Genomic DNA, 25978 nt, shown 5'->3' on the forward strand with positions numbered 1-25978 from the left:
AACAAGAGGAAAAGATGTCTTCACAGGTCCCTTCTGAACTGTACAGTTTTATGATGATACATATATAATGATGCTATTGCAGTAAACTGACCCAAATAAAGAAAAATTATGAATTAGTGTGACAAGCACAGGTTCAAATTTTTAGTGTTCTTGGCACTAGAAAGGAAATCAATCTTACTTCCTGCCTAATCCTTTACAGAACACCAGTGATTTCATTTTCTGCATGTATAATTCCATCTGCTGAGTCTCAGAAACATCAGTAGTCAAAGCCTACATCTAGAATTAAGGTAAATGAGTAATTTTGCAATTCATCAGCTAAAGATTAGTTAATATAGAAACTACTATATTAAGTGTTGTGCTACTATTCTGTGTTCTCTCCGTTGTTCAGTTATTACCATTTCCTTTGAAACAGCAAATTCACAAGCACTCCCTCTCCCCGGAAGCTGACATAACCTGCTGACATGCAAAACTGACACAGCAAGTTTAGTGACCCAGCACAACAAGAATTGATTACACATCTCTTTCAGTTCTCCCATGTTATTAAACAAATTTCCACAGCATCCCTTAGAACAAAGTCTTGTAAAGCAAGGATGCTGCTGTATTATCAGTTAGAAAATAAACAAATAAATAAATACTAGTAGTATTTAGCCCTTTTTAGAAAATCTAAAAGATCACCACTGGAACCATGGCAGTTCTAAACAGCTAAATGTAAATGATAGCTCCTATTTGATAACATTGAATAGGCCATCAGCAAGACATCTGTTTTGTTTGAAATAAGATACACAATTCTGACAGAAGTTGGACTGTCTCAGTGGATATTCTGGATTCTTTCTAGGTGGTGTAATTATTTACTCCCCTGCAAAACACATTTCCTGCTTTGCTATCCTAGAATATCTAGTAGAAGGTACAAAATTCTCCAGTATCAGCTTTTTCTTGCATACTACGCGTTATAACATGTTAAAAGCAAGAGGGATAAACATCCTACAAGTAATCAAATCCCAGGTGACTCAGAATCACAGAATCACAGAATTTTCTAGGTTGGAAGAGACCTCAAGGTCATCGAGTCCAACCTCCAACCTAACGCTAACAGCCCTCCACTAAACCATATCCCTAAGCTCTACATCTAAGCGTCTTTTGAAGACTTCCAGGGATGGTGACTCCACCACTTCCCTGGGCAGCCTGTTCCAATGCCTCACAACCCTTTCTGTAAAGAAGTTCTTCCTAACATCTAACCTAAAACTCCCCTGGCTCAACTTAAGCCCATTCCCCCTCGTCCTGTCACCAGGCACGTGGGAGAACAGGCCAACCCCCACCTCGCTACAGCCTCCCTTGAGGTACCTAAAAAGAGCGATAAGGTCGCCCCTGAGCCTCCTCTTCTCCAGGCTGAACAAGCCCAGCTCCCTCAGCCGCTCCTCGTAGGACTTGTTCTCCAGGCCCCTCACCAGCTTCGTCGCCCTTCTCTGCACCCGCTCAAGCACCTCGATGTCCTTCTTGTAGCGAGGGGCCCAAAACTGAACACAGTACTCGAGGTGCGGCCTCACCAGAGCTGAGTACAGGGGGACGATCACCTCCCTAGCCCTGCTGGTCACGCTGTTCCTAATACAAGCCAGGATGCCGTTGGCCTTCTTGGCCACCTGAGCACACTGCTGGCTCATATTCAGCCGACTGTCCACCATCACTCCCAGGTCCTTCTCTGCCTGGCAGCTTTCCAACCATTCCTCTCCCAGCCTGTAGCTCTGCTTGGGGTTATTGCGCCCCAGGTGCAGGACCCGGCACTTGGCCTTGTTAAACTTCATGCAGTTGACCTCAGCCCATCGGTCCAGCCTATCCAGATCCTCCTGCAGAGCTTTCCTACCCTCAAGCAGATCGACACACGCACCTAACTTGGTGTCATCTGCGAACTTACTGAGGGTGCACTCAATGCCCTCGTCCAGATCATCGATGAAGATATTAAAGAGGACCGGCCCCAGCACCGAGCCCTGGGGGACGCCACTAGTGACTGGCCTCCAACTGGACTTGGCTCCATTCACCACGACTCTTTGGGCCCGGCTATCCAGCCAGTTTCTAACCCAACGAAGCATGCGCCAGTCCAAGCCAAGAGCAGCCAGTTTCTTGAGGAGAATGCTGTGGGAGACGGTGTCAAAAGCCTTGCTGAAGTCAAGGTAGACCACATCCACAGCCTTTCCCTCATCCACCCAGCGCGTCACTCTGTCATAGAAGGAGATCAGGTTCATCAGGCATGACCTGCCTTTCATAAAGCCATGCTGACTGGGCCTGATCGCCTGCTTCCCCTTCAAGTGCTGCATGATGACTCTCAGGAGGATCTGCTCCATGAGCTTTCCTGGCACTGAGGTCAAACTGACAGGCCTGCAATTGCATCACAGCCTGTATTACAGGCAACCTAATAGGAGAAAACATTTCTCCCAAATCTGAGCAGATCCCCTTTGCAACTTGTATAGGTGAAAAGCACTCTTCAGCCAAGCAACTGAGATAGTTTAATATCAAGTAAAGAATCTTAGAGACTTTAGAAACTCAGACTTTAGCCCAATGCCTCCATTATATATTTATTTTTGATCCATACCTAATTAATATATTTCAAAGCAAGGCAGAAGGGAAAAAATCAATGTATCATGGAGATAAAAGTGAGTTTGTAGCTCTTGCAAAGAACCAGCAGGTACAAAATAATATTAGAAAAAATATAATAAAAATTTTATCAAACAATTTAAATGAAATGGATAAAAGGTCTCTTTTGTACTCATGAACTCAAGACACCCACAAATTATATCACAGACATAATGTTTAACTCCAGAGTTACTTCTACCATGTTATCATACAACTTCTATGAATGTTCATGCTTTGTCTTGAAACAGTGCAACTTCATTGGCCTCACAAATATAAAATGTATTTTAAGAATTTTGTTCTGCAACAAATTCACACACATTTGGCCTGTCCCATTATTATATTTCAATTTAAACCTTCTCCTTCCATAGTATTTTCTCCATGAATACATGTAGAAAGTCATCATCTCTTCATAGAATAATGACACAAGACTTTGAAACTGTAGTAATTTGAAAAGCATGCTGCGATCATTTCATCAAATCTATAACATAATTTGTCTTCTGCTACACATTACATGAAATAGAAATAATGTAAAACAAGTTGAATGCCATAACAACATACCTCCCATTTACAAGCTGGAGCTGAAATTTGTATGGATGCATGAAGAATTAAGACTGTCTCAACCCATTTTCACTTTAACTGTGTGATTTGTAACTAATCTGAAAAGATGTACATATTGAAGCACTTACAGACACCTGGAGAGAAAAGGCCAGGCACTCCTAATGCTGGCTTTTCCTTTAGTTGTCGAATTAAGTGGTTTATTGCTTTCCAGTCAGCATTCAAGTCTTCTATTTTTTTCTAGAACAGAAGATAAAAATACATTAAATTTGTAAAGCATAGATTAATTTAAATTTCCCTTTTTTTTTTTTTTTTTCCCATCTGATGGACCACCTGAATTAAAAAACAAACAAACAAATGAAAGCAAAACAAAACAACACATGTAGAAACAGCAATAAACTTTCACAAATAGGAGAGAGGGAAGAATTGACTACACCCCTTTTGGGCTGCAAAAGAGCTTCATGGTGTCAGGGTCCTGAGAGCATCTTTCCTCCTAGAAGTTTGGCTGCCGTTGCTGACGGCCAACAGCACAACTGCCAGACCCTGACTGATGCCCCAATCAAACTCAGCCCCCTCCCATTCCCATGGCCTTGCCCACCCAGCTGGGGCTATGTCTGACTCTGGTTCCTCTCACCAGGCCTGATCCTGACCCCACTCCATGGGCAGACCCCATCCTTCCCTGCTCTTCAGCTGGGGGTGGCAGAACAGGCTCCCTAGGAACCTAGGGAGACCCTTGGTTCCTAGCCCCCAGCAAGCAGCTGGACTGCACTGCTCCCTGATGAACATAGGGAACCTTGGGGTTCCCTAGGCCTTAGGGAACAGGATGACTTCCTCTTTAACATACAGTAGAATTTTAATATATATTTTTTTTATTTACCATGAACCCAAGACACCCGTTTTCAAATGGGGAGGTGAACTGTGCATTTAAAAACATATCAGTAAAATCCATGCAATTTGGAATATCAAATGCAGCACATATTCTTCCACCTATTCCAAAAAAAAAAAAAAAAAAAGTCTTAGGAGACCTCAGGGAATCGTAAACTTTAGTGTGGGCACACAGTAATGGCTAAACTGCTACTTTTAAACAAAACCTAAGTGAAAGTCTGGAGTGTGAATTACAGCAGTCCTCAGATAACCCTAAGAGACATTTAGACTTGAAAATGATGTTTCTACCCCTCTTTCTTCCTTGCTCTAGGGACTGCAAAGTAGAATGAAGCATGTTAATTATACACTGGCATCTCTAAACTCTTAAAATGAAGACTTTTTTTTTTTTTTTTTTCAGTTGCTCCCTGATTACACAGAAAGCAGTCCAGTATACCAATGCCACTCAGGGGTGCTTTCAGTATTCTTATGTCCTAGTCACAATTAGGTATATAGCTTGAATAACAAACCAGTCAGGATGCCTATTAAGAAAGACGTTTAATTACCTTGAATCTAACAAGACCAGGGGTCAGTAGGACAGGGGTAGGGTACAATATGCATTAAACTGACACATTCATGCACACACGCACACACTCAAATTGCACAGTTTTATATTCTGATGCCTTGGGAGAGCATTTATAGAATTTGCCTTAAGCTTTGCCATAAGTACTCTAAACCTGCAAAGTTCTTTTATATCTGTCACCAGTAGAGGCTAGAATATTACTTGGCATTACCTGAACAGCTTTTTGCATAAATGCTTTTTGACAGGACAGTAGAGAATGAATACAATTCTGCACTACAAAATAAAAATAAATTAATAATAATTAAAAACAAACAAACAAACAAAAAAAACCCACACCTTTCAATTTGCAAGAATAGCTTAAAAATTGCATTAAGGGTAAAATCAAAAGTCAGGAATACCAGAGATTCCTTGATAATAGACTATGACAGCTACACAGAAAAAGCAATCAGGTGTGCATGATAAATGCAACTTATTATATGATAATTCACAATGATACATCTTATTTCTGTGTGGATTATGGGACCACGGACACACACTCTGGACCATGACTTTTTATGACTTTTTTCTACTGTCCTCCAGAAGAGCCTCCATCCAGAGTTTAAAAAATGCAGAGAACTGCTCCAGTATCTATTGATTCAATAGTAGCAGAGAGCCCTTAAAAATAAAAGCTGGGAGGATTACTCTATCACCGGCTTCATTTTACCATATATCCACAGTAACTCAGAAAAGAGATATGAACGTTATAAATATAATATTGGTCCTCACTGTGAGTAGCTGCTTCATTCATTCATGTGGATATGAGCCAGGAATTTGTTTCCAGCAATGACAAAATATAGGCAACATCCATACCACTGATAAGAGAGTAGCTTGTTCCAAACTCTTCTATCACAATTATGGTTTGATCCAATCTTGCATCTGCCATAAATTAGCATACGTGCATTAAAGTGTTCACTTCTTTGAGCACAACAGTTTTGCTGTAATTGAAGCTCTAGAGTTTTGGTGACAAGTATTAACATCAAAATATGTTACCTTGAGGAACACTTTTATTGATTTATTGATTTCCTTTAAATGTCAGCCCCAGTGCAGTTTAAGTGATGTTAACATTCATACATGAACTAATCTCGTTGACAGCACTAAAACTAGATAGGCATATTCAGAGAGAGAAGTGATGTAGTATTTTAAATGCAAGACTGAGGACAATGAAACTACAGGTATTCCTTATGTCCTCCCTCTTCCTTTCCCCACTACTTACACTCCCACCCAACAACATGATGGGAAAGGAGAAATGGAGTGCCAAGACAAGGGACTGGAACTCTTCTTTTGCTACAAAAATCATTTCCTGATTAAACTGATCTCTACAAGTGCTGTTACTGATGAGATAAGATTGGGGTTTATATTCTTTCTATTGCCACTGTCACCAGCAGTAACCCCCAGTAACCTTTCCCCCCCTGTCCATGTAAATGTTACTTTAAAGAAATGCATTTCAAAAGCATGAAATCCACTTCACAGATAATAATGGATACGGTTATTAAACTGTCAGTGCTTAAAGGATCATGTATCCTATCCCATTTTTGATTCTCGAATCAATCAGCTTATACTAAGATTTTATTTGCCTCCAAGAGTATATTTATAGTCCTGTATTCCAAGTCCTGTATCGTTGCTTTTGGTATGCTTTGTGAAGGTGTGAAAATATACTTATTATTTCAGAGAGTTAACTATAACATAAGATGTATACTTTATGTTAATAAAGCAATATTATTAAGGTCTTACCCAAAATTCTATGACTAATCATTCTCTACATTTTCAACTGATCAGATATTTAGCTTTTGTAACTATTGTGATTCACAAATTCAAAATCAACACATTTGAGGACAGACAAACTTTAATCCTAGGAAACAACTGCTGGCTTCACCCTCATGGCTTCCCACTGAAGGGCACAGAAAATTTCTAATGCAAATAGAGTTCATAATCATCTCCTCTATAAAAGAATAATATGTCTGGACAAGTTTCAAATGGAATACATATTCAACACATCAGTGTTTAGCAGCCTATTACTTCTGTATCTGCCTATTACTTACAATAAGGACTTGAACAATATTCTTTGATGAAGTAAAAATGACACTTTTTACAAGAATTACTGTTTGAAAAAGTTAGATAGATTTAAAAAATCTAGATCCAAAAAAAAAAAAAAGAAAACCTGGTATGAAAATTTAAAAATCCATGGCTGTGATTAATGGAACAGAAAATAACTACTGGTGTTACCACTTCTCAGGTCTTGTCTCATGAATTAATACTGGTAGACTGTCTTCTTCGGCTTAATAATTCATTAGAGTAGAGAGGAGAAAGGAAGGAAGTGGCTTGAAGCAGGGATTGGTATACAGTTTTGTTATTTTTATTTTCTTCAAAAACATAGAGTAAGAAATCCTTTTACTTTAAAATATATCAATACCCCACATCACACCTCTTGTAAAATGACAAAAGAGAATTACAGAAATTATAAACACAGTTATGGAAACAATTAGTTATTTCTGTGGTGTGAAGTTACCAGTTTTTGGTAACCTATTTTTACAACGTAAATAACTAATAGTGTTTGTTTTATACTTAAATAAGGAAATCTCTATTCTGGGTATTTCACACACTCCTTTATTTTATTTTATTTTATTTTATTTTATTTTATTTTATTTTATTTTATTTTATTTTATTTTATTTTATTTTATTTTATTTTATTTTATTTTATTTTTAACTTTTTAGAACGATTTTACACAGTTATTCCTGTCAGTATTTTTCTGTTAAAGACCCAGCAATTAAAGATCTTTAAACTTTAAACTTAAAGCTAAGAAAGAAACATATGTGCCTCTCATCTGATCACCTGAATTTCATGGTGGAACATAAATTTAACAGTTTCCTCCAACTAATGGACCAACACTACAAAACTAACACATGATATACTGATATGGTTCAAAGACCATTATACCAGTAAATGCACATTTAAGCTTAATTTTGTCTGTAAGAACAGGATGCAACATAAAGACAAATTGAGTCAACTTCTGTGATGTGATCCTGAGTAGGAAAGAACAGAAGTGTAGGAATGGGACACAGAGACTGGCAACAGATAGCGCTACTAGAGATGTGAAATAGTAAATGACATCAGCTTCCTCAGGAGCTTGAGAGGTAGAGTGGATTTCAGGAATTCTACCCTCAGTTTAATTACATGACAATATAAAGCCATGAGGTTCAATTTATATTCAAAACACCACAACTAGAGTATAATACAAAGGTTGCAAAAATTAACTGCAAAGCATTAAGAAATGCTAAAGCCAACTATGAACATTAATCCAGACCCAATACATGTAACTGCATTAGTATGTTTAATTTCCAGACACACACAGTTTTCTAGCACAGGAGAAGCTTGCAGTGGTGAAATAAGACAGAAAAAAAGAAAGCCAGGAAAAGGCTTCTTCAGGAAACTAAATACTTTACAAAGTTGTCAAGCAATGCTATGCAAATAATTGATGCTTTTAAAGAGGCCATATAATTTTATCTTTTTTATTAATATTATTTTTTTTTTCCTCTATAACTTCAACATTAGGCATTGACATTTATTTCCAGAATTCTTGAGTAATCCCAGCTGCAACTGAAATTATGAAAACTGTGCATTTATCACATAAAATGTTAGATAATATGATGTTGAAAAATCTGGCTGTTGGTGTTTCAAATTTGATATATAGAAGTATCTGCTACATTTAATGTCAGTATCTTTGTGCCTCAGCCCCCAAACATAAACATAGGTAAAACTACTCCACTGTTGCATGGGAGTTAATTAGATCTGAGAAAAATAAATAAATAAAATAAATCAGATCAAATATTTTATATGCTTGAAACACAAACTAGTCTCAAGTTAATTCTCACATTTTTGTCATAATTATCTGGGAAATTGTATTGGATTTTCTGGTATGCCTATGTGTAATGTCACAAGTTAAGAAAACGGCAATATGTATATATATTTTAAGTTAGTGTCTAGTACTATGACCCAATTGTTTTTTGTTTTTTTCTCTTTCATTCCTGAAATAAATTTCTAAAATAAAGCAATGTTTAGGAAGCACTTAGACACCACTGTGATAACTGTTTTGAAACAGTCCATGAAGGAATTAGCCATTTTTCTTCACAGCAGAAATTGAATACATCCCAGGAAAACTGCAGCATGCAGCAACAAACTGAACAAGAAATATGAGTTTAAGTACTGAATCACTGTTCACAGTGTGAGTGCTCTCCATATTCTATGCAGAATTAGGTAGTATTCAGCCTAAAACAAGGCCACCAAAACAACTTCAATTCAAAAATTTGTGTAAATTTGAGTGCTTAACTTTGCAATTTCACTAATACCTTTTCAAAAACACCATAATCTAAGTACGAATACTTTCTGCTACTACAAAATACCTTTTGCATAGAAAATTATTTTGACTTGGGCTAAAAACTCTACATTAGAACATAAATATAGCAAACAGTGCTGGAAGTTACTCATTAAGAATGATGGCAGAAGATGATTGCAGTGGAAATGGGGGAAAGCTTAAGGAAACCTACCTCATCAAGAACGCAATTCTACAGCCCTGACAGTATATATTCACAGTTTTATTACTTACTGTATAAGACGGTGAACCAGAAATTAACTTCACAGGTTGTTCAATTAACTGAACTACCCAATGTAATGAAAAAAAAAGTAAAATCCAATTACAGAGTGACGAAAAATGAAATATCCACTACTCCACAAATAGTTATTAATTTCCTTACAGGCACATTTTGTAATATCATTGTCAAAACTACAACTCAAAGAACATCATAATCTTTATTTAAAGAGTTATCTTGTTCCAGTTGATCATATTCCAGTAAATCTGGTAGAAATTGGCAGTTTTCAGTCTTTGACGTGAACACTTAAAAGAAATAGATGTGAAGTACACTTCAATGCCAGAAGTTTGGCCTAAGCAGAATCATTTCACACTATTTACACATTGGTCAATGGTATATAAAACAAGCGCTAGTTCTTCTCCTTATTGGTACTCATTTTGAAAATTTTCATATGCATTTACAAAAATCTAGAAAGCCAAAACCTTGCTTTCTTTTTTTTTTTTTTTTTTTAGTTGTTTCAATTTCTATGCCTAAAATGTGGAGTAAAGGCCTTAAAATGGCTTCTGTAGCTATACCAAGTGAGTAAATGTAGTTATTGCAGCATGATTTTTGTTCCATCATTCCTAAGGCATGGGCGTGCGGATTTTTTTTTTTTCCCAACAATAATGTTTCATTAGCCAAGGAAAACACGTAAGCCAGAGTCAGAAGCCTCATTTCTGCTCACTCTTATTAGCATACTACTTTTAAGCCACCTTCACTTCACCTCTTTTGGTATTTTCTCACTGTTTTGGAGAATTGATCACACACATACACAAAAATAACAACAATAAAACACCTAGATACCAAAGGGGAAAAAAAAAATAAGGAATACTGCTCAGGAAAAAAGAAAGAAAAAAAAATGCTTAAATTAGTTTCTAAAATGGAAAAAAGTGTGTTCATGTGCTCCTGTGAATGGAGATCAACTGGTGGGATTTACATATATTAGAGGAGATTTTGTAAAAGTAGCAAAATAATACTTCATGTGACTAAATACAGATGGAAAAACAAGAAATTCACTGTAGCAAAAAAGAAATTCAATGTTACCTACAGACATCTTAACTTTGTGAGGAAACCTTTCTATAAAATGAGGTTATTGAAGAATGTAGGTTTGGAAAAGCTCTAAGTATAAAAATTACTATCTCTGTCCAGTCAGAAGCAATTGTAAGAGATATTTATGTAATCAATAAGCCCCTATTACAGTTTTGGTAACTCTTAATCATCATGTCCACAGATCCTTTACTAGAAGTTATAAAACCAGAAACCAGATCACGCTCTGGTTCATATAGTAGTGATCTTACTAGGAGTTTGATTTTAAGAAGTTTTTAAGAAGTATTTAAGTATTTTAAGAAGTAGCTGGCCATGGAGGTTGCTTTCATATTATTTCCTGCTTCATGATTCCACAGGACAGTAGATGATACTCTAAGTCTCCATGAAGTTCTATATAATCTTTATGAAACTAAGTGTAAAATATTCCCTTCAAACTGATTTCTGTGCTGGGAAAAGAATTCTGTTTCTATTTTTAAAAGAAAAAGGTTGGGAGGGATCAGCCTTCTTAAAAACACATCGTCTGCTTCAAGACAAAATCAAGAAGTCATTCTACATGAATTGTGGCAAAGATAAAATGAGTGGTAAAGTTCGATATTGCCATCTCTTTTTTATTTCATAATGTGAAAAATGTAAAGCAAAGGGCCCCCTTTCTGATCTGACTCTTACCTTGTCTACAAAAAAAAAATTAAAAAAAATCATTTTTTTTTAATTGGCAGAATTCTGGAAGTGTAATTTGAAATAATAAATAAATAATAAGAAATAAACTAAATAAAAAGACTTCATTTGATACCATTAACTAAGCATAATAAATTTAAATTTGGTTTCACTGTTCAATTACTCTTGAATAAGTAAAACAAACTTAATGTCAAATAAAAGAATCTCATCACAACATGCAAAAAAAATTGTAGCTGGGAACATTACATTGTTCCTGGTTATGCTGTCACAGAACAGAACAAATGCTCTTTGCCAAGTTCTTTCATTGATTTTAAACAGAGCACATCAAGGACAAGTGTACAACAGGGGAAGCATAACCCATTACACAGTAATGGATATTGCTAAAGGTTGCTTCATTACCTTTACTGGATGAGTGGCTGGTTTTTCCTTATATAAATGACACCCTTTAGACAAAACCTCTTCCACATTCGGCTGTTTAGCCTGCACTGCTGCTTCAGTTTCCTGAAAGATAAAAACACATGCAGTGTAGATTAACCATAGCATACGCAATGAGACTGAAAAATCCTAAAGCTCTATGGGAGGCTGTAAACCACCAGTAAATTTGTTTCTGCTCAGGACTTGTTTCTGGGAAAACTTACAGACAGTAGCAACTGAAGATAAAAAGGGTCACCAGAGGGAAAAAAAATAAAAATAAAAATAAAAATAAATACATAAATAAAAAATGGAAAGAGGGGTGGAAAAGACTAATGCTAACAAAATAAACAGTGATAGGTCCCTTCCTCCTGTAAGTTTTGATAAAGCTATTACAAAGCTGACAAAAATTCATACTGAGAAAGACAGGCATGAGAAATCTCATTTAAGCAGCTCAGCCCTTTTGTCTACTTTATATTAACAGCAGCTTTAAAGCGCACTAGTGCATATTTTGTTCCTATAATACATGGCCTAAAAACCGTATCATGAGATGCAAAGATGCTGTTTAATTTAGAAAGACTAATAATATTAATAGTGAACTAATATTAGTTCTAGTAAACTACTACACAGGTAGCAAAGCATCCATACATGCAAATTCAAAACAAAGCATTGTAGTAGTGACAGTTTCTAAAGGTACAGAGAGGCACCTATCATTACCAATGATACCCTACTGAATTAGCAACATCATATTCTCTAGCAATTTTTCTTTTTTAATCTGGAGAGGTGTCATCCACTTGCTAACATATGGCAACTCCAAGAAACCCTTCCCACCATACACAGTCTCCATTTTGTCAAGTCTTAACTACATACATATTTGGTGGAGCACTACATGCAATGGTTAAAAGCAAAAATCACTTAAAAGTGTAGCAACAGATAAACTGTGTCTGGAAGTCCAAAATTTATATTATTTTCAGTTTGCAAGTAATAAGAAGTAACATAAGCAAAAACAGGTAGGCAAAAATCCCATAGTTATCTGAGAAATGTAAATTAAGTGGTTGGTTTGGTGGTTTGGTTTTCCTGTCTACATTTTTCTCCCATCTTTTTTTTTTTTTTTTTTCCCCCTATAGCTTGATTACCTTGTCCCATCTATCTAACCTTATTTTCTGTCCACAATCTCAGTTAACATTAATGTGAGAGCAGACAAGACTGTATGCCAGGCTTGTCACTATCTGATGCAACATGTCATTTCATTATTGGAAATCTGCTATTATTCTCTCTGCAATGACTTTGTTGAAATCTGTGTCATTTTAAGTCTCAGCAAGGGACCATCTTACTCCTGTTTTCAACTCAGCATAGAAAATATGTCTACAGTACTGCCTGAAATTTTATGTGCAAAACATTATGGATAATCAGTAAAAATAATGTGTCGGTAAGTTCACTGCCATCCTCCATTTGTCCCTTCAAATACTGTTTACCACTAGCAAATAAAGTTAATTAAAGCTTGTCTGACTTCTTGCAATGATATTTGAAACATGTTGTATTTAATTACTTTTTATTATGCATTACAATATTAATGAGATATACCTGTATGGATTCATAGAGAAGAAGCACTGAAAAGCAATGTACAACGGAACTAGGATATTGGAGGGGTGGAATTTTATTAACCTGTTGATCAAGCATTCATTGAAGTGCTATTTTTCTTGTTTCAATACTAGGTTGGCTTTCTGCTTCTGTATTCACCACATAAAGACAAAATAATCATTAAGGAGTTTTGATGAAAAGGTCAATTTTCTGCCTATCTTGATGAAAAATAAGATTTTTTTAAAAACAACTAAACCGTCTCCAATATTTTGCCATTATTATGTTATTTTCTGTTTTACATATCTCAAATAATTATGTTATTTTATAACAGTACCACATACCATAAAAAAATCTCTTAGCAGGTGCAATAGCACTATAATTCCCTGCAGAACCCCAGAATATCAAGATCAGTATGAGTACCTCTATACCAGTTTAATTTGCATCAATGTGCCTTTGAAGCACATCTCTCTCTCATCCCCACTCACTCTGCTTTGGGATAACTCTTGTCATGGACTGATCTGAGAGTGCGCTGACTGGTTTCATACTGGCTATCATCAGAACAGAAAGTGTGCTCTGGGAGGGCCCCCTTAGACAGTCCCAGGACTTGGGTGCACCATCAGCCCTGACACTGCCCCTTCCCAAGCCCCCATTCAGGGCTTCCCGCTCCATGCACAGGCTCAGGACCCCACTTCAGCCCCACTGGGGCTCCCCCACCTGCCCAGGCCCAGACCCCCACATCTGTCCCAGGGTCTTCTGTCCCTGCCCCAGTGAGGCTTGCAGCTGGGCCAGGCTCCAGCTCCCCACAGCCCTGCTGTAGGCCACACCAAGCCAAGCCCAACCATGACCCCACATCCTGTCCCCAGGGAGGTGCCCCCTCCTATGAAGAAAAGCTGAGCAAGCTGGGACTGTTCAGCCTAGACGAGAGGAGACTCAGGGGTTTCTCACTGATACCTATAAATGCCAAGGGAGGGTACAAGGAGGATGGAGCTGGGCTCTTTCCAGTGGTGCTCAGTGCCAGGACAAAGGGCACAAACTGGAACATCAGAATATTTTTCATGTATTAGATCTGGCCTGGCTTGTAATAATAGCCGTTAACAATAACAGAAAAGTTCCACCACCAGGAAGTGAAAACACAAACCAAGAAAACCTGATCAGAGAAGGCACTACAGATGCATTAAAAGGGCTATTAACAGGAGTTACTACTTCAGCCCTCTAGCAGCAACAAAGTTTGGCTGCTCAGTATTTATCCATCTTCTATATTGAAACGTGTATATTGATTTATCACATACACACATATAAATTTCCTTTTTAAAATTAGAGAAACAAAACAACAACAAAAAAGAATGACAGATGGTAATATGCAACCCCACATTTTACAGCAAAAAAGAAAATGTTTAACAGTCCTTTTTCTGATTTTTATTTTATGCAAGTACTAGTATACACAACACATAAGAACTAAGATATCCCATTTCTATATATTACATATATATTACAGATTTGAAAAACTATTCTTTACAGATAGAAAAGGTATGTTATTTATGCAGAGAATACAGTTAAAATTTTCTATAGCCAGGAAGTGGCTATGGAAATATATTTAACTGTTAGATCACCAATTCCTTCAGCCCTACAATTTTCTGGAATTACATGAACTAATCTTATGAAGAGCAATCTTTCAAAACCAATGGTCTTGACCTAAACTAAAATGCACTAAATCTATCCAATATGGAATGATGCTTCATTGGAGACATGGAAATAAGAACAAGAGGAAAAAAGTTCTCAATATTTTGACATTCCTTTCAACGTTGCTGAAATTAAGAGATAGCCTATTTGTTAAAGCTACAATTAATTTTTCGTTGTTGAACTTTAATTTCAACATCATCTAAAAACATCACAAAATTATTTTTAATAAGTATACACCTGGTGAATTAAATCACTGCAGTAACTTTGAGTGAGCTCTTCGCATGGTTCACTGCCTGATAGGATAGTCCCTTGACAAATTTTGTCTATTGAGCAAATTTCCAGCAATTTCAAATCCATTTGCTAGGTGATACTATATCAATACAGGTCAAAAGATGAGAGAGTACTTTCAGAACGCTGCTCCACCATTCAGTTTCCAAAGAGAACAAAAAGGTAGCAACTATAACTTGGCCTCCAGTAGTTTCTTACAACAAAGAGACTGTGGTTATTATCTAGCCTGTACAAGACTCAAGTGCATACTCCAAGAGCAGGGCCTGAAGTCTGTTCTCCACCACACAGGCCAAGCTACTACTGAAGCTAACACAACTTGTCTGTACACGTCTGGAAGTAGAAATCAGTATTTTGGAAATGCAAAGACACAACTTTTTAGAAATCCTGATTCAAGATAGTCCACTCTGCTACCACACTGACTTCTTCCCCCCCTCCCCACCCCCCAACCCCACTCCCATATGAGAACGACTGTAGGACAGATGCAGAGCTCTGTGAGTTTCTACAGGAATTTCACAATTTATGAACTGCCTGTGAAAGGAATTGTAATGCTACTTCTGGGCTGGGTGATGAATATGCTAACTAAACTTTTCACACATATGGCAAATTAAAATACATCATCACTGGAAACTGCTGTTTTTTAAACATGTATAAGCAGCAAGAATAAAACAGAGGCCACCTTTACTCCATGAGATGCCACTGTAGAATGTTAATTGGTGTTAAAATAGCACTTCAAAACAGATGAAAATCCATGGCAGAATAAGCCACATTGGCTTCTGTATTTCCAACAACATGTCAGTTCAACCTGCTGAAAACATTTGCAGGCTGAAAAAGTTGCAGGGACTTGTCTACAGCCCCATATGGACTAGGAAAGTCTGTTGATGCAGATCAAAACTTAGAAATCCATATTCCCTAGCTGAAATCAGTATATTGGCTAAACCTCTGGTATATATGGTAATGGAACAGAAAGTTTGTTGGCTTGGCATATGTTATTTCAAGATATGGTAACTACCCTAGCAGACATAGACAGGTGGTTTGACATATGCTACAGATACACTAGAAGGCCCAGACAACTATCTATAGAAGTATCTGCAGCATTTCAGACTATTTGTGTATATTTAGAATCAAAAGCATTGATTCACCTTTTCTTGTAACACCGATTGAACTTTTGGGATCAGATTTCCTAATGAGATCATCTCCACAGGACATTTTCTGCAGGGACAGTAGGAGATGCTCAGGGTATTTAAACCTGTGTCTTTGTGGTGAATTGCAATGCAAAAATGGAAACTTGTTTACAACCTTCAAATAAAAAATATAATTTAGGAATTAATATATTGTTTTAAAATTGATTATCTCTTTTTGTCAATACTCCATTAAATAAAGATTAAAGAAGAGAAGGTTTTGTTTTGTTTTTCAGAGAAACAGAAGCAGTAAGCAATTTCCCTTCACTTTATTGAGTTCAACAAAGCAGCTGGACTCGATGATCCTTATAGGTCCCCTTCCAACTTGGGATATTCTATGATTCTATGACATTTAACAAACACATATACTAAATCTGAAACCTAAAGCTATTTGGAGGCTTTAAACTTCAAAAAGACTTATCTGAATAACCAGATATGAATCCTCATATATTTTGTCTTGATAACAGAAAATTGTATTTAATTCTCATATTTAAAAGACAAAAATACCGTATAGAGCTGTAACCAGAATTCTTTGAGATTGTCTTATTCATATACACAAGAAGCTCACGCAAGGTTCACCAAAACATTCATATCTATCTTTCAGGTTATTCTTCCCAGATATTTTAGGGAAAAGGCTATAAACAAATGGTGAGGCTCTAAGTGCCTCATTTTTCCCCCCACAAGTCTATTGACTCAGTGCAGATTTGAGGTCCTGAAAAACAAATAAAAGTTGATGGAAAATGGAAATGTGAATATGTTGCTCTCTTCAAGAATTATGGTTTTAAATAAGTGACCTAACTTACCTTTTGACTCAGTTCTGCACATTCCCATTCATGGAACAGATTAACAAACTAAACAACCACAAGAAGAGTGGTCAGAGGAGACTTAATTAGAAGTACATCAAAGTTCAGCTATACCACAATAAGTATCAGACCTTGATGGTAGGCCAAACAGTCATCAGTGGCATTTTTGACATTCTCTGGCACTTTAGATATTTATAAAACAGCATTAGAATACATCTAGGACATGCTGTTAACAGCTCTGTGGCCACAGTGAAGTGGGACTAATCCACTAGGATTAAAAAACAGGTGCCAGTATTTAAACTTCCAGAATACAGAGTTCAATTGATCTTCATAAAATTCAAGGAGAAACAAGTTTGTATCTCTGTTCTTTTCTACATAACAGATTAAAAGGTTTGACAACTTTCTGAATATTTCACTTATCTCTACACAGAAAGACAAAACTCTGTGAACATAAAAGTTATAGAATTTAATTTTACCCTCCTGTCTTAGGGTTTTATGAAAAAACAAACAAAAACAAAAACAAACAGGTAATTTAAAAACATCCCATTAGTGGTCTAGGTTAAAGTTTAGCTTGCAAATGTATTAATAAAAACAAACACACAAACAAAAAAGCTGTAACTGTTGGACAAGCAATTTTAAGCATCAGTCTTTAAAATGTCATTTTAATGAGTAAATAAAATAACTGATCTTTCCCTCATTACTTCAAATCAGTGTTATTTTAAGTATATAAGACCCAAACTAAGGTCCCAAGATAATTTTAGAATCTACATTTATGGGGAGAATAATGTTGTGAGATTCATCCAATTTTTTTAGAAGTAGCATGTAAAAGACAAACACCTGTTTTAATAAGATGAGAAAGCTGATCTAACTGTAGCACTTGACCTCAGATAACAGTTGTGAAGATACTTCAGAGGAGAAACAACTATTTCACAGGAAAGAGCATTATACAAAGGACATCTTCCTTCTAAAACTGTAATGCTTTAATTTCATGACTACTTTATGAACTTATGAGTTCCAGCCTTGGGCAATTTGTAAAATACATGGACACTGTGTCTGTTAAGACCTGGTAACATTCTTCATCATTCTGTTCCTGGCCATGCTTCTTTTTCTTTTCTTTCCGTTTTTCAGTTAACAGCAATGAGAAAATCTTCCACAATGAAATGGAACTGAGAATTTAAACCAGGCAAACAACATGGCTGAAATGGCAATACCCACCACTTTACAGATGAAAATGATGGATTTTTCAAAGCTCATTTTCCTGTTGGCTATCAAAAATTTGTGAGCTTCCTCTGTACATCTACAGGAGATGAAATATAGTATGTTTTTCCCCACACAGAAATCAGTATCAAGGCACTGCAGGGTGATCGTCCCCCTGTACTCAGCTCTGGTGAGGCCGCACCTCGAGTACTGTGTTCAGTTTTGGGCCCCTCGCTACAAGAAGGACATCGAGGTGCTTGAGCGGGTGCAGAGAAGGGCGACGAAGCTGGTGAGGGGCCTGGAGAACAAGTCCTACGAGGAGCGGCTGAGGGAGCTGGGCTTGTTCAGCCTGGAGAAGAGGAGGCTCAGGGGTGACCTTATCGCTCTTTTTAGGTACCTCAAGGGAGGCTGTAGCGAGGTGGGGGTTGGTCTGTTCTCCCACGTGCCTGGTGACAGGACGAGGGGGAATGGGCTTAAGTTGAGCCAGGGGAGTTTTAGGTTAGATGTTAGGAAGAACTTCTTTACAGAAAGGGTTGTGAGGCATTGGAACAGGCTGCCCAGGGAAGTGGTGGAGTCACCATCCCTGGAAGTCTTCAAAAGACGCTTAGATGTAGAGCTTAGGGATATGGTTTAGTGGAGGGCTGTTAGTGTTAGGTTGGAGGTTGGACTCGATGACCTTGAGGTCTCTTCCAACCTAGAAATTCTGTGATTCTGTGATTCTGTGTGAAAAGGAAATTTCCTGGAGGTGCTGAAGATGAAGTAAATTATTAGCTGTAAAGACATGACCCATAGATATGGGATATGAAAAGAATTTTTCTATGGTAGCCACATACCGATAAGGCATGATGATTAATCATCAAGTTGGATTGTGAAGACATCCAGTAAGAATTATTTCAAGCTGGATATGATTTAGGGTATTTTATTTTAAGGCTGGACAAGGCATAGAATGAAACAGCTGCCCCTGTTCTACCTAGACTTCAGATCCTGTCATAGTTCCATAGTTTTGTTATCTCATAAAAGAGATAACAAAGAACCCAGGAGAACACAGAGAAAGCAAACTTGACAGAAATACATATAAAATTCTTGTGAGGAAATAAGGAAAGTCCCAATAATTTCACAGGCTGTCTCTTAGTTACGTGGTCTTTTAGATAGATATGGAGAATATTTCAGCAGGAGAAAAACAGGCATGTAATATAAGTATTTTGTTGAATTTGAGAAAAGATCCGATAATCCACAACTCCAAACTGAATGTGATAGGGGACACACTTTTCCCTAAAACTTCACTTGTGAGTGCACCAGAGACTCCTCTGGATACACAGACTCTACATGCAAAATAAGAAAGGTGTTATATTGACTTCAAAAACATGCTGCTGCTAAGAATTCAATACAGTAATTTTTTGTCTCTATAGTATGGAATTTACACTTAATTCAAACAAAGTTAACAACTTTTACTGTTTCCACAAGATTTTTAGGCATGAATTGAACTACTTACGAGCTATCTTGACTTGCAAGTGAAATTTGTTAATACTTATAAAGGATTGAGTCACAAACTTTATTCATTTCTTCTTGTAGGAAGGAAAGAAAGGAAAAAGAATTTCTTCTCTATAAATGCACAACTAATGACAGTTCTATCACTAATCTGAATTAAAATAATTCAATATGGGAAGGGTGGTGTTTTTTTTGCTTTTGTTTTTAAATCAATATCAAATTTTTGGATGCTCCTTCTTTTCTCTCACATGCAAATTTTCCTCCTCTTTCCAAATGTGGTAAATAAAGATTTATTTCTAGATGAGTTTCTGGCTACAGAAGGAAATTAGAAAAAAAAAAAAAAAAAAGTCAAAATCAAAATACATTACTGTCATAAGAAGGCTTTGTTGGTTGTAACATGTTTTCAGATATGCTTCTCTTCTGGTATTAGACTGGTATTATCTTTAAAACAAAAACAAACTACTCCAGTGAAAATCATTTTTTTTTTGTTTTTTGTTTTTTGTTTTTAAAGACTCTGATAAGTATTACCCTTCACTAAAGAAGGTCTTCATGCTACATCTCCTAAGCAAGACAGCCCCTAAGGATGCCACGCCACATGGCCTTCTTTGCCTAGGCAAAGGGGAGAAAAGTGGGAGTAAGAAAATCAGAGATTCATATGACAGTAATCCTCTGTGCTGTTTCACAGTGTATATTTATACAAAAGCAGCTAGGAGAAAGAGTAGAACTTCAGTATGTTGCTTCAGTAACAGAAGCAGGGATAGATTTCAATAAATGGAATTTACTTTCTTATTGTTTTGAAAATGTGCAGTTTGATCATTTCTCACTGCCTGGTTTGCAACTGCAAACAGCTAAGTTATATCCATACTTTGGGTGGTAGTACCTTGGGTTTCTTTAATATCCACAAGCAAGTGTGTTATCAGAAATTATCAGAAGTGGTTTTTTTTATTGTTATTATTATTATTTATTTTTTATGTGGGACATTACAAGAGAGTGGCTGTGTGGGGCTGAGTGGCGGACCTGGTTTAAACCACAACAGTGGTTTAGAAAGAATTCCTTCTTCACTTCCCTCAACAATCATCTTTCACTGCAGGATTTATTATATCTAACAGGTTGCCTCTCTTTACGTCACCTATAGTATCGTGCAAGAGTTAAGCGTCGCAACACTCTGCCTGATATCTCAAAGCCACATCTACTTGGAAGTTCAGCAAAAAATCTGCAATAGGACTGAGAGTTTTCCACATTATCACTAATGTCAGTGTGAGAAGGAGCTAAGAATTTTTAGTCATATGTTCATATCTCCACTCAAAATAATAAAACAAAAAAAAAATCTTTTTTTTTTTTACTTAAATATCAATCAAATTAATGTCAAAAAAATCTAACAGTCAAATATCAATCAGATATCACCAATGGATATAGTTAGCAATGTACAAAAAATGAGAAGACTCTCACTGCCTCTAATATTTACTAGTCAGTAATCATGTCAAAGCCCATTAAACTAAAGCTAATAGAACCTTCTGTAGAGATAAAAAGTCATTTGCATGAGTTCTTCTTCAAATTCCAGTACTTTAAATTGTAGGTGATCAGCAGAGAAAAACATATAATCTCACAGAAAAGGAGTTACAATTTAATAAATAACATGCTATTATCAAGATGAGTGTCTAAGAGCTTTTAAGAATTGCATTTTGAGGAGAAAGAGGGTTTTCTATTTAGGAAAAGACCACATGAAAAAGAACATAAATAACCTGGGAGAATGTTAGGATATTTCCTCTCCTATTCACAGTGTACAGTTTCCTATCTGTGAAAACCTAACTATACTAAGGCAAGGAATAGCTTTCGTATTCACTTCACTAGAACCATGATAAACTGCTTTGTCATTTCCGTAAGTTCCTCCCTATATTTGTTCACTCATTCATATTAGTCACACTCTTCTCTGGGACTCTGAACATTACCTGAATGGTTTTTAATAGTGCAAGGAAGAAGCCAAAAGACAGAGTTGATATACAACCTCACTAACTTCCAAGCAACTCACCCACACTTCTAAAAAGCTTATGTTTCCAAGAACAAAACCACATCTTGGCTTACTAGTCACTGATTATTTCCTAGAAAAATACTACCCCTCATAACAAATACCTAATCTCTCAAAACATCTCTCTTTGCCTGAGATGCAGAGGGATATGTGTTTTGCAATCTATCCTGAACACTGAAAAGTCTACGTTACAGCTTAAAGAATATACAAGGATTACTCCTAGGGAATGTTTTCCCACCTTTTCACAATCCATGTGCAACTAATATCAGTTAGTATTCTTCTACTAAGAAAAGATATTTAGAAGAGGTTTGGACACAGATTGTTGCAAATTTAAGGGATCAAAGCTCACAGAGAAAACACTGAGCAAGTTGCTATTCAAAGTCCCATATAAAGATTTCTGGAAAGAGTGGTAACTGATTGATGTGCAGAAATATCGTACTCTGGTTCTATGAGTTGATTAAATTGACATTTACTACAGATCTAAATAATGCATTGAAAATAGGAGTACTTTAAGTAATCAAACAGTATTTCATCATCAGAAGTTTTCACATTTCAACCTTTCCGCAAATCAGAGATGTCAGTGAGACAGTGAGATAAATCTCTGTGGTATGTATTCCTTACATGCTCATGTGGTTGATCTAAACTTTCTATCTTTTATGGCATATAAAAATTACTCATTTAAAAGGATGATAGCAAAATGAAAAGGTAAAATAATCAATAATGACTTGTTTCTGACTTCTCGGCCTAGCTTGTCAAGCAGGCATTGACAAATGAAGGCTAATGGAAGAAAAAACACAGGACTGTCCAGTCAACACTTTCATTCTCTCATGTGGATGGATGTTCTTTTATTTGTCTACAATTAGGTTTTCTAGTCCATAACCACGCTCTTCTCTTACTCTAACTGCAGGCTGTCATGTATATAATGAAATGATTGACAAGACTTGACAGTTTCCTATTGTCATTCAAAGCTTATCAAGGACAAGGCCCAAATACAAGTTACTTTTAAGAACATTTATTTATTTATTTTAAGGTGGCCTGTTTTTATCTGCCAAAAACAAACACAATATGCTATTTATATACATGTCAAGTGACCACCATAGACAGTAAACAAGTATAAATCCCATACTCAGAGACAGTTCAAAGCTTCTTTGGCAATATAACCTAAAAATGAAGGTTGTGGAGACCTTGAAAAAGAGAGCTCAAATATAGAAGAATAAAGGGAGGTGTGAGTGAAAGTAAGGAGGGAGTAAAGGGAAAAAGTAGGGAAACTAAGTGGGCTGGCACAAATGACCAGTGAGATTACAAGAGGAATTGGAGGCAACATGGCTGGAAAGTATAAAGTGTTTTTTTAATACTGTCTGGACATGAGGTTTGGAGGGGTTAACAGGGTCTCACTGAGAACATGATTTTTGCATTTCACTGTCACTCCCTATCCTGACCATCCCTTCTCTGTCCACTCCTTAAAATGCAGTGACTCACACTTCACTTCATCCCCTCTATACGCTCCTTATCACCTACATCCATCACAGTCCCCCTGAAAAAAAAAGATGTCTTTGTTCCAAATGTTGTAGGGGAAGTGGCAGTTCTGAGGCAAAGACCTGGAGGAATCCAGATCTTTATCCTCCTCCTATGGTGGAGGTATGTTGACTCTTAAGGCTTTTCTTTTTTTTTTTTTTATGAGAGATGGAGAAGCAGGCGCCTCTGCATCCCTTCTCACTGCATATCCTGGGCTCTCCAGAAGGGTTAAGGAGCACCATCAGCAGACATTTGTGCAACCTGTAGGCAAGGGTTGTCTGTTCAGGTTGTAACAGAGAATCTTTAGCACCTCTTACAAGAACTGTATTAGGATCAAACTCAGCAACTCAGGCCATTTGATCCCAAAGAGTAATTATTGTAAAATAATTGCAAATACTAAAAAATTGTGGGAGTGTTAAATACAAATAAATAAATATATAAATAAAAAAGCAGTAGAGAAAGAAAAATGCTGTTTGAGAATTTAGTCGACAACTCTACATTTAAAACATTACTTGAAATGCAAAATTTAACTCTGTCATGGAACTATAATCACAAGACCTGTATGCCTAGCAAACAGCATTAGTCACCGGCTAGAACACAGCTCCCTGTAGAAAAAAATGAGAGATGAAATTCAAAGAGATACCATCAAAGAGGATATCTTTCAGACACTCGGTCTCAGTCTGGCCTATTGCTAGCAAGATCTTGAACATACAGTCATGGAACTCCAGTCAATCTGCAACTTTCCAGAGATACATCACAGGCCAAAGACATTTCTTCAGAAGTTCTACGTTATCTTTAGGTGTCTCTGCTAAGGAGGCTTTGTTTTCATAGGCATACGCAGAAAAGATAACAAATCTCAGAATAACATATATATGCACTGAATGGAAAATCAGGCAAATTCTTAAAGGCAACGACTGAAAATGAAATGGCAACCTTCTGCCCAACACTGAGTTCTAGTTATATACAGTTATAGTTATATAGTTATATACAGGTTGTAACTCAATCTTTATACCTTGGATAAAGATAACTATTTCAAAAGAAGTTGCTCTTTGGAGAAATATTTAAATAAAAGGTTAAAATTTGAGTGTGGGATGGTTTATTTTTCTACATGTTGTAAGTTATGCATTTCTGCATTTCCTTTAAAAAATACTTAAATTCAGTACACAATGAAACTGAAGAAAAATATTTTTTACCCCAAATACAATTAGAAGTAGATAATACATCCAGTATTCAAGCAGTTTTCATAGGAGACTGAGAAAAGAAACATGCAATAACACACAAAATTTCTTAAGTCTTTTGTGCAATACGAGCCAGTAACTTTCAGCATTCTTTCACTGAAATGCTTTTTGTTCCTACTAAAGTTACTGTACTGGAACCAGAGCTAAAATGCACCTTCTTAAATTATTTCAAAGATTACTTCAGTAGTTTTTTAAATACTGAAGTTACACATACACTTTTACTTCCTGATTTTCCTAACCAGTGCTAATTTTTATTGTTCTGGTTACTAGGCTGTTACTAAGGTCTCATTTTTAGTTTCCATTAATAAGCAACCTTTCTAATTCATTTTTTCCCTTTATGCAATTTGGTTATGCACCATATGAGATTCTGACCCATTGCTCAAAGCTGTGTTTCCTAGTGGCAATGATCTGTCACACCACAGCTCATGCTTTTACTCTGTAGTCACATATTGCAATGCTACCCTACAATTCCATAACTACAGATACCCTAGATGTAGTTAAACAGGCAGAGTCAGCAGTCACAACACAATAGACCATTGACAACAGATTAAAAATGTTCCTGACAATAAATGTTAGATTTTGTTATTCACTACAACTTTTCAATTTCAAGTTCTCCCAGCAACTGAATGCTCAGTAAAGATACGGATTATGAGGAATGAATAAGGAACATAAAGTAGCATTAAAAAAGTAAAATTATTGTGATGAAATACATAGACATTAAAAAAAAAAAAATCAACAAACACTAAAACCTACATGTAGCTGATTCTTGCTTTTTCTTTCCTAAATCTTTCTTTCTGAATGTTTGGCACTGTCCAAGTTGTATTAACACTGAATCTGCTTTGTAGATTACAACCATCTATAAATTAGCAGATTTTCCAGTTTTGAACTAGGCTTCTGAGATAAATGATAATCTCTGAAAACCTTATCAATAGATCTGTTATCTATTATAGGTAATGCTAATTACCTGTTTACTTGGACTCTGTTATGAACACAGAGTAGCTCATCATACATGGTGGTTTCAAAATCTCAAGTAGGCTTTAATAACTCACTAATTTCTCATTAAATATCTGTACAGTAGTAACTCTACTAAGTAACTAGTAACTCACTAAATAACAGTATACAAAAGAGTCCTTATTCCCAAGACTTAAATTAACATCTGTAGAATATATGCTGCACTCATGTTGTTAATGAGTTAATAATTTCCATCTGCTTTAAGGTCATAAAATTTCTAACACTTCTAACAGATTGTGGCTTTTAGAAGTGAACATCCTTATACTATTTAAAATCTTTTTATAAATATTTTCCATTCAAGTTACTCTCTGAACTATTTTCCCAAATAAATACCCTAGAAAATAAAAGAGAGAACCCAATGGCTGAAGAGGAATGGGAAGAACACTTACCATGCTTAGTAAAGTAGTATGAATAGCAAAATAGTATGAAGAATTGACAGAATTTTCATAAAAGTCAATGTCTCAATTCAAATTTGTAAGCCATTATGTCAAATCCTATAATAGGAATAGTCAGGTTTCTCAAGGACTGATGTGGGCCTGGTCTTGTTGATTCAACTG

General features: G+C 36.3%; 1 protein-coding gene across 12 annotated transcripts in view; it reads right to left on the bottom strand.

Annotated features, from left to right (window-relative positions):
* Positions 1–25978, bottom strand: part of DMD (dystrophin) — a 1246037-nt gene that overhangs the window by 368070 nt on the left and 851989 nt on the right. For all 12 annotated transcript variants that reach the window (XM_084515490.1, XM_084515483.1, XM_084515486.1 and 9 more), the window contains 2 exons: positions 11405–11506; positions 3309–3417 (listed from right to left, as the gene is read on the bottom strand). In XM_084515490.1, the coding sequence (XP_084371616.1) occupies positions 3309–3417; positions 11405–11506 (211 nt within the window). The remainder of the gene's footprint in view (positions 1–3308; positions 3418–11404; positions 11507–25978) is intronic.

The sequence above is a fragment of the Aythya ferina genome (assembly GCF_964211825.1).
Source record: "Aythya ferina genome assembly, chromosome: 1".
In the NCBI taxonomy this organism is placed as follows: Eukaryota; Metazoa; Chordata; class Aves; order Anseriformes; family Anatidae; genus Aythya; species Aythya ferina.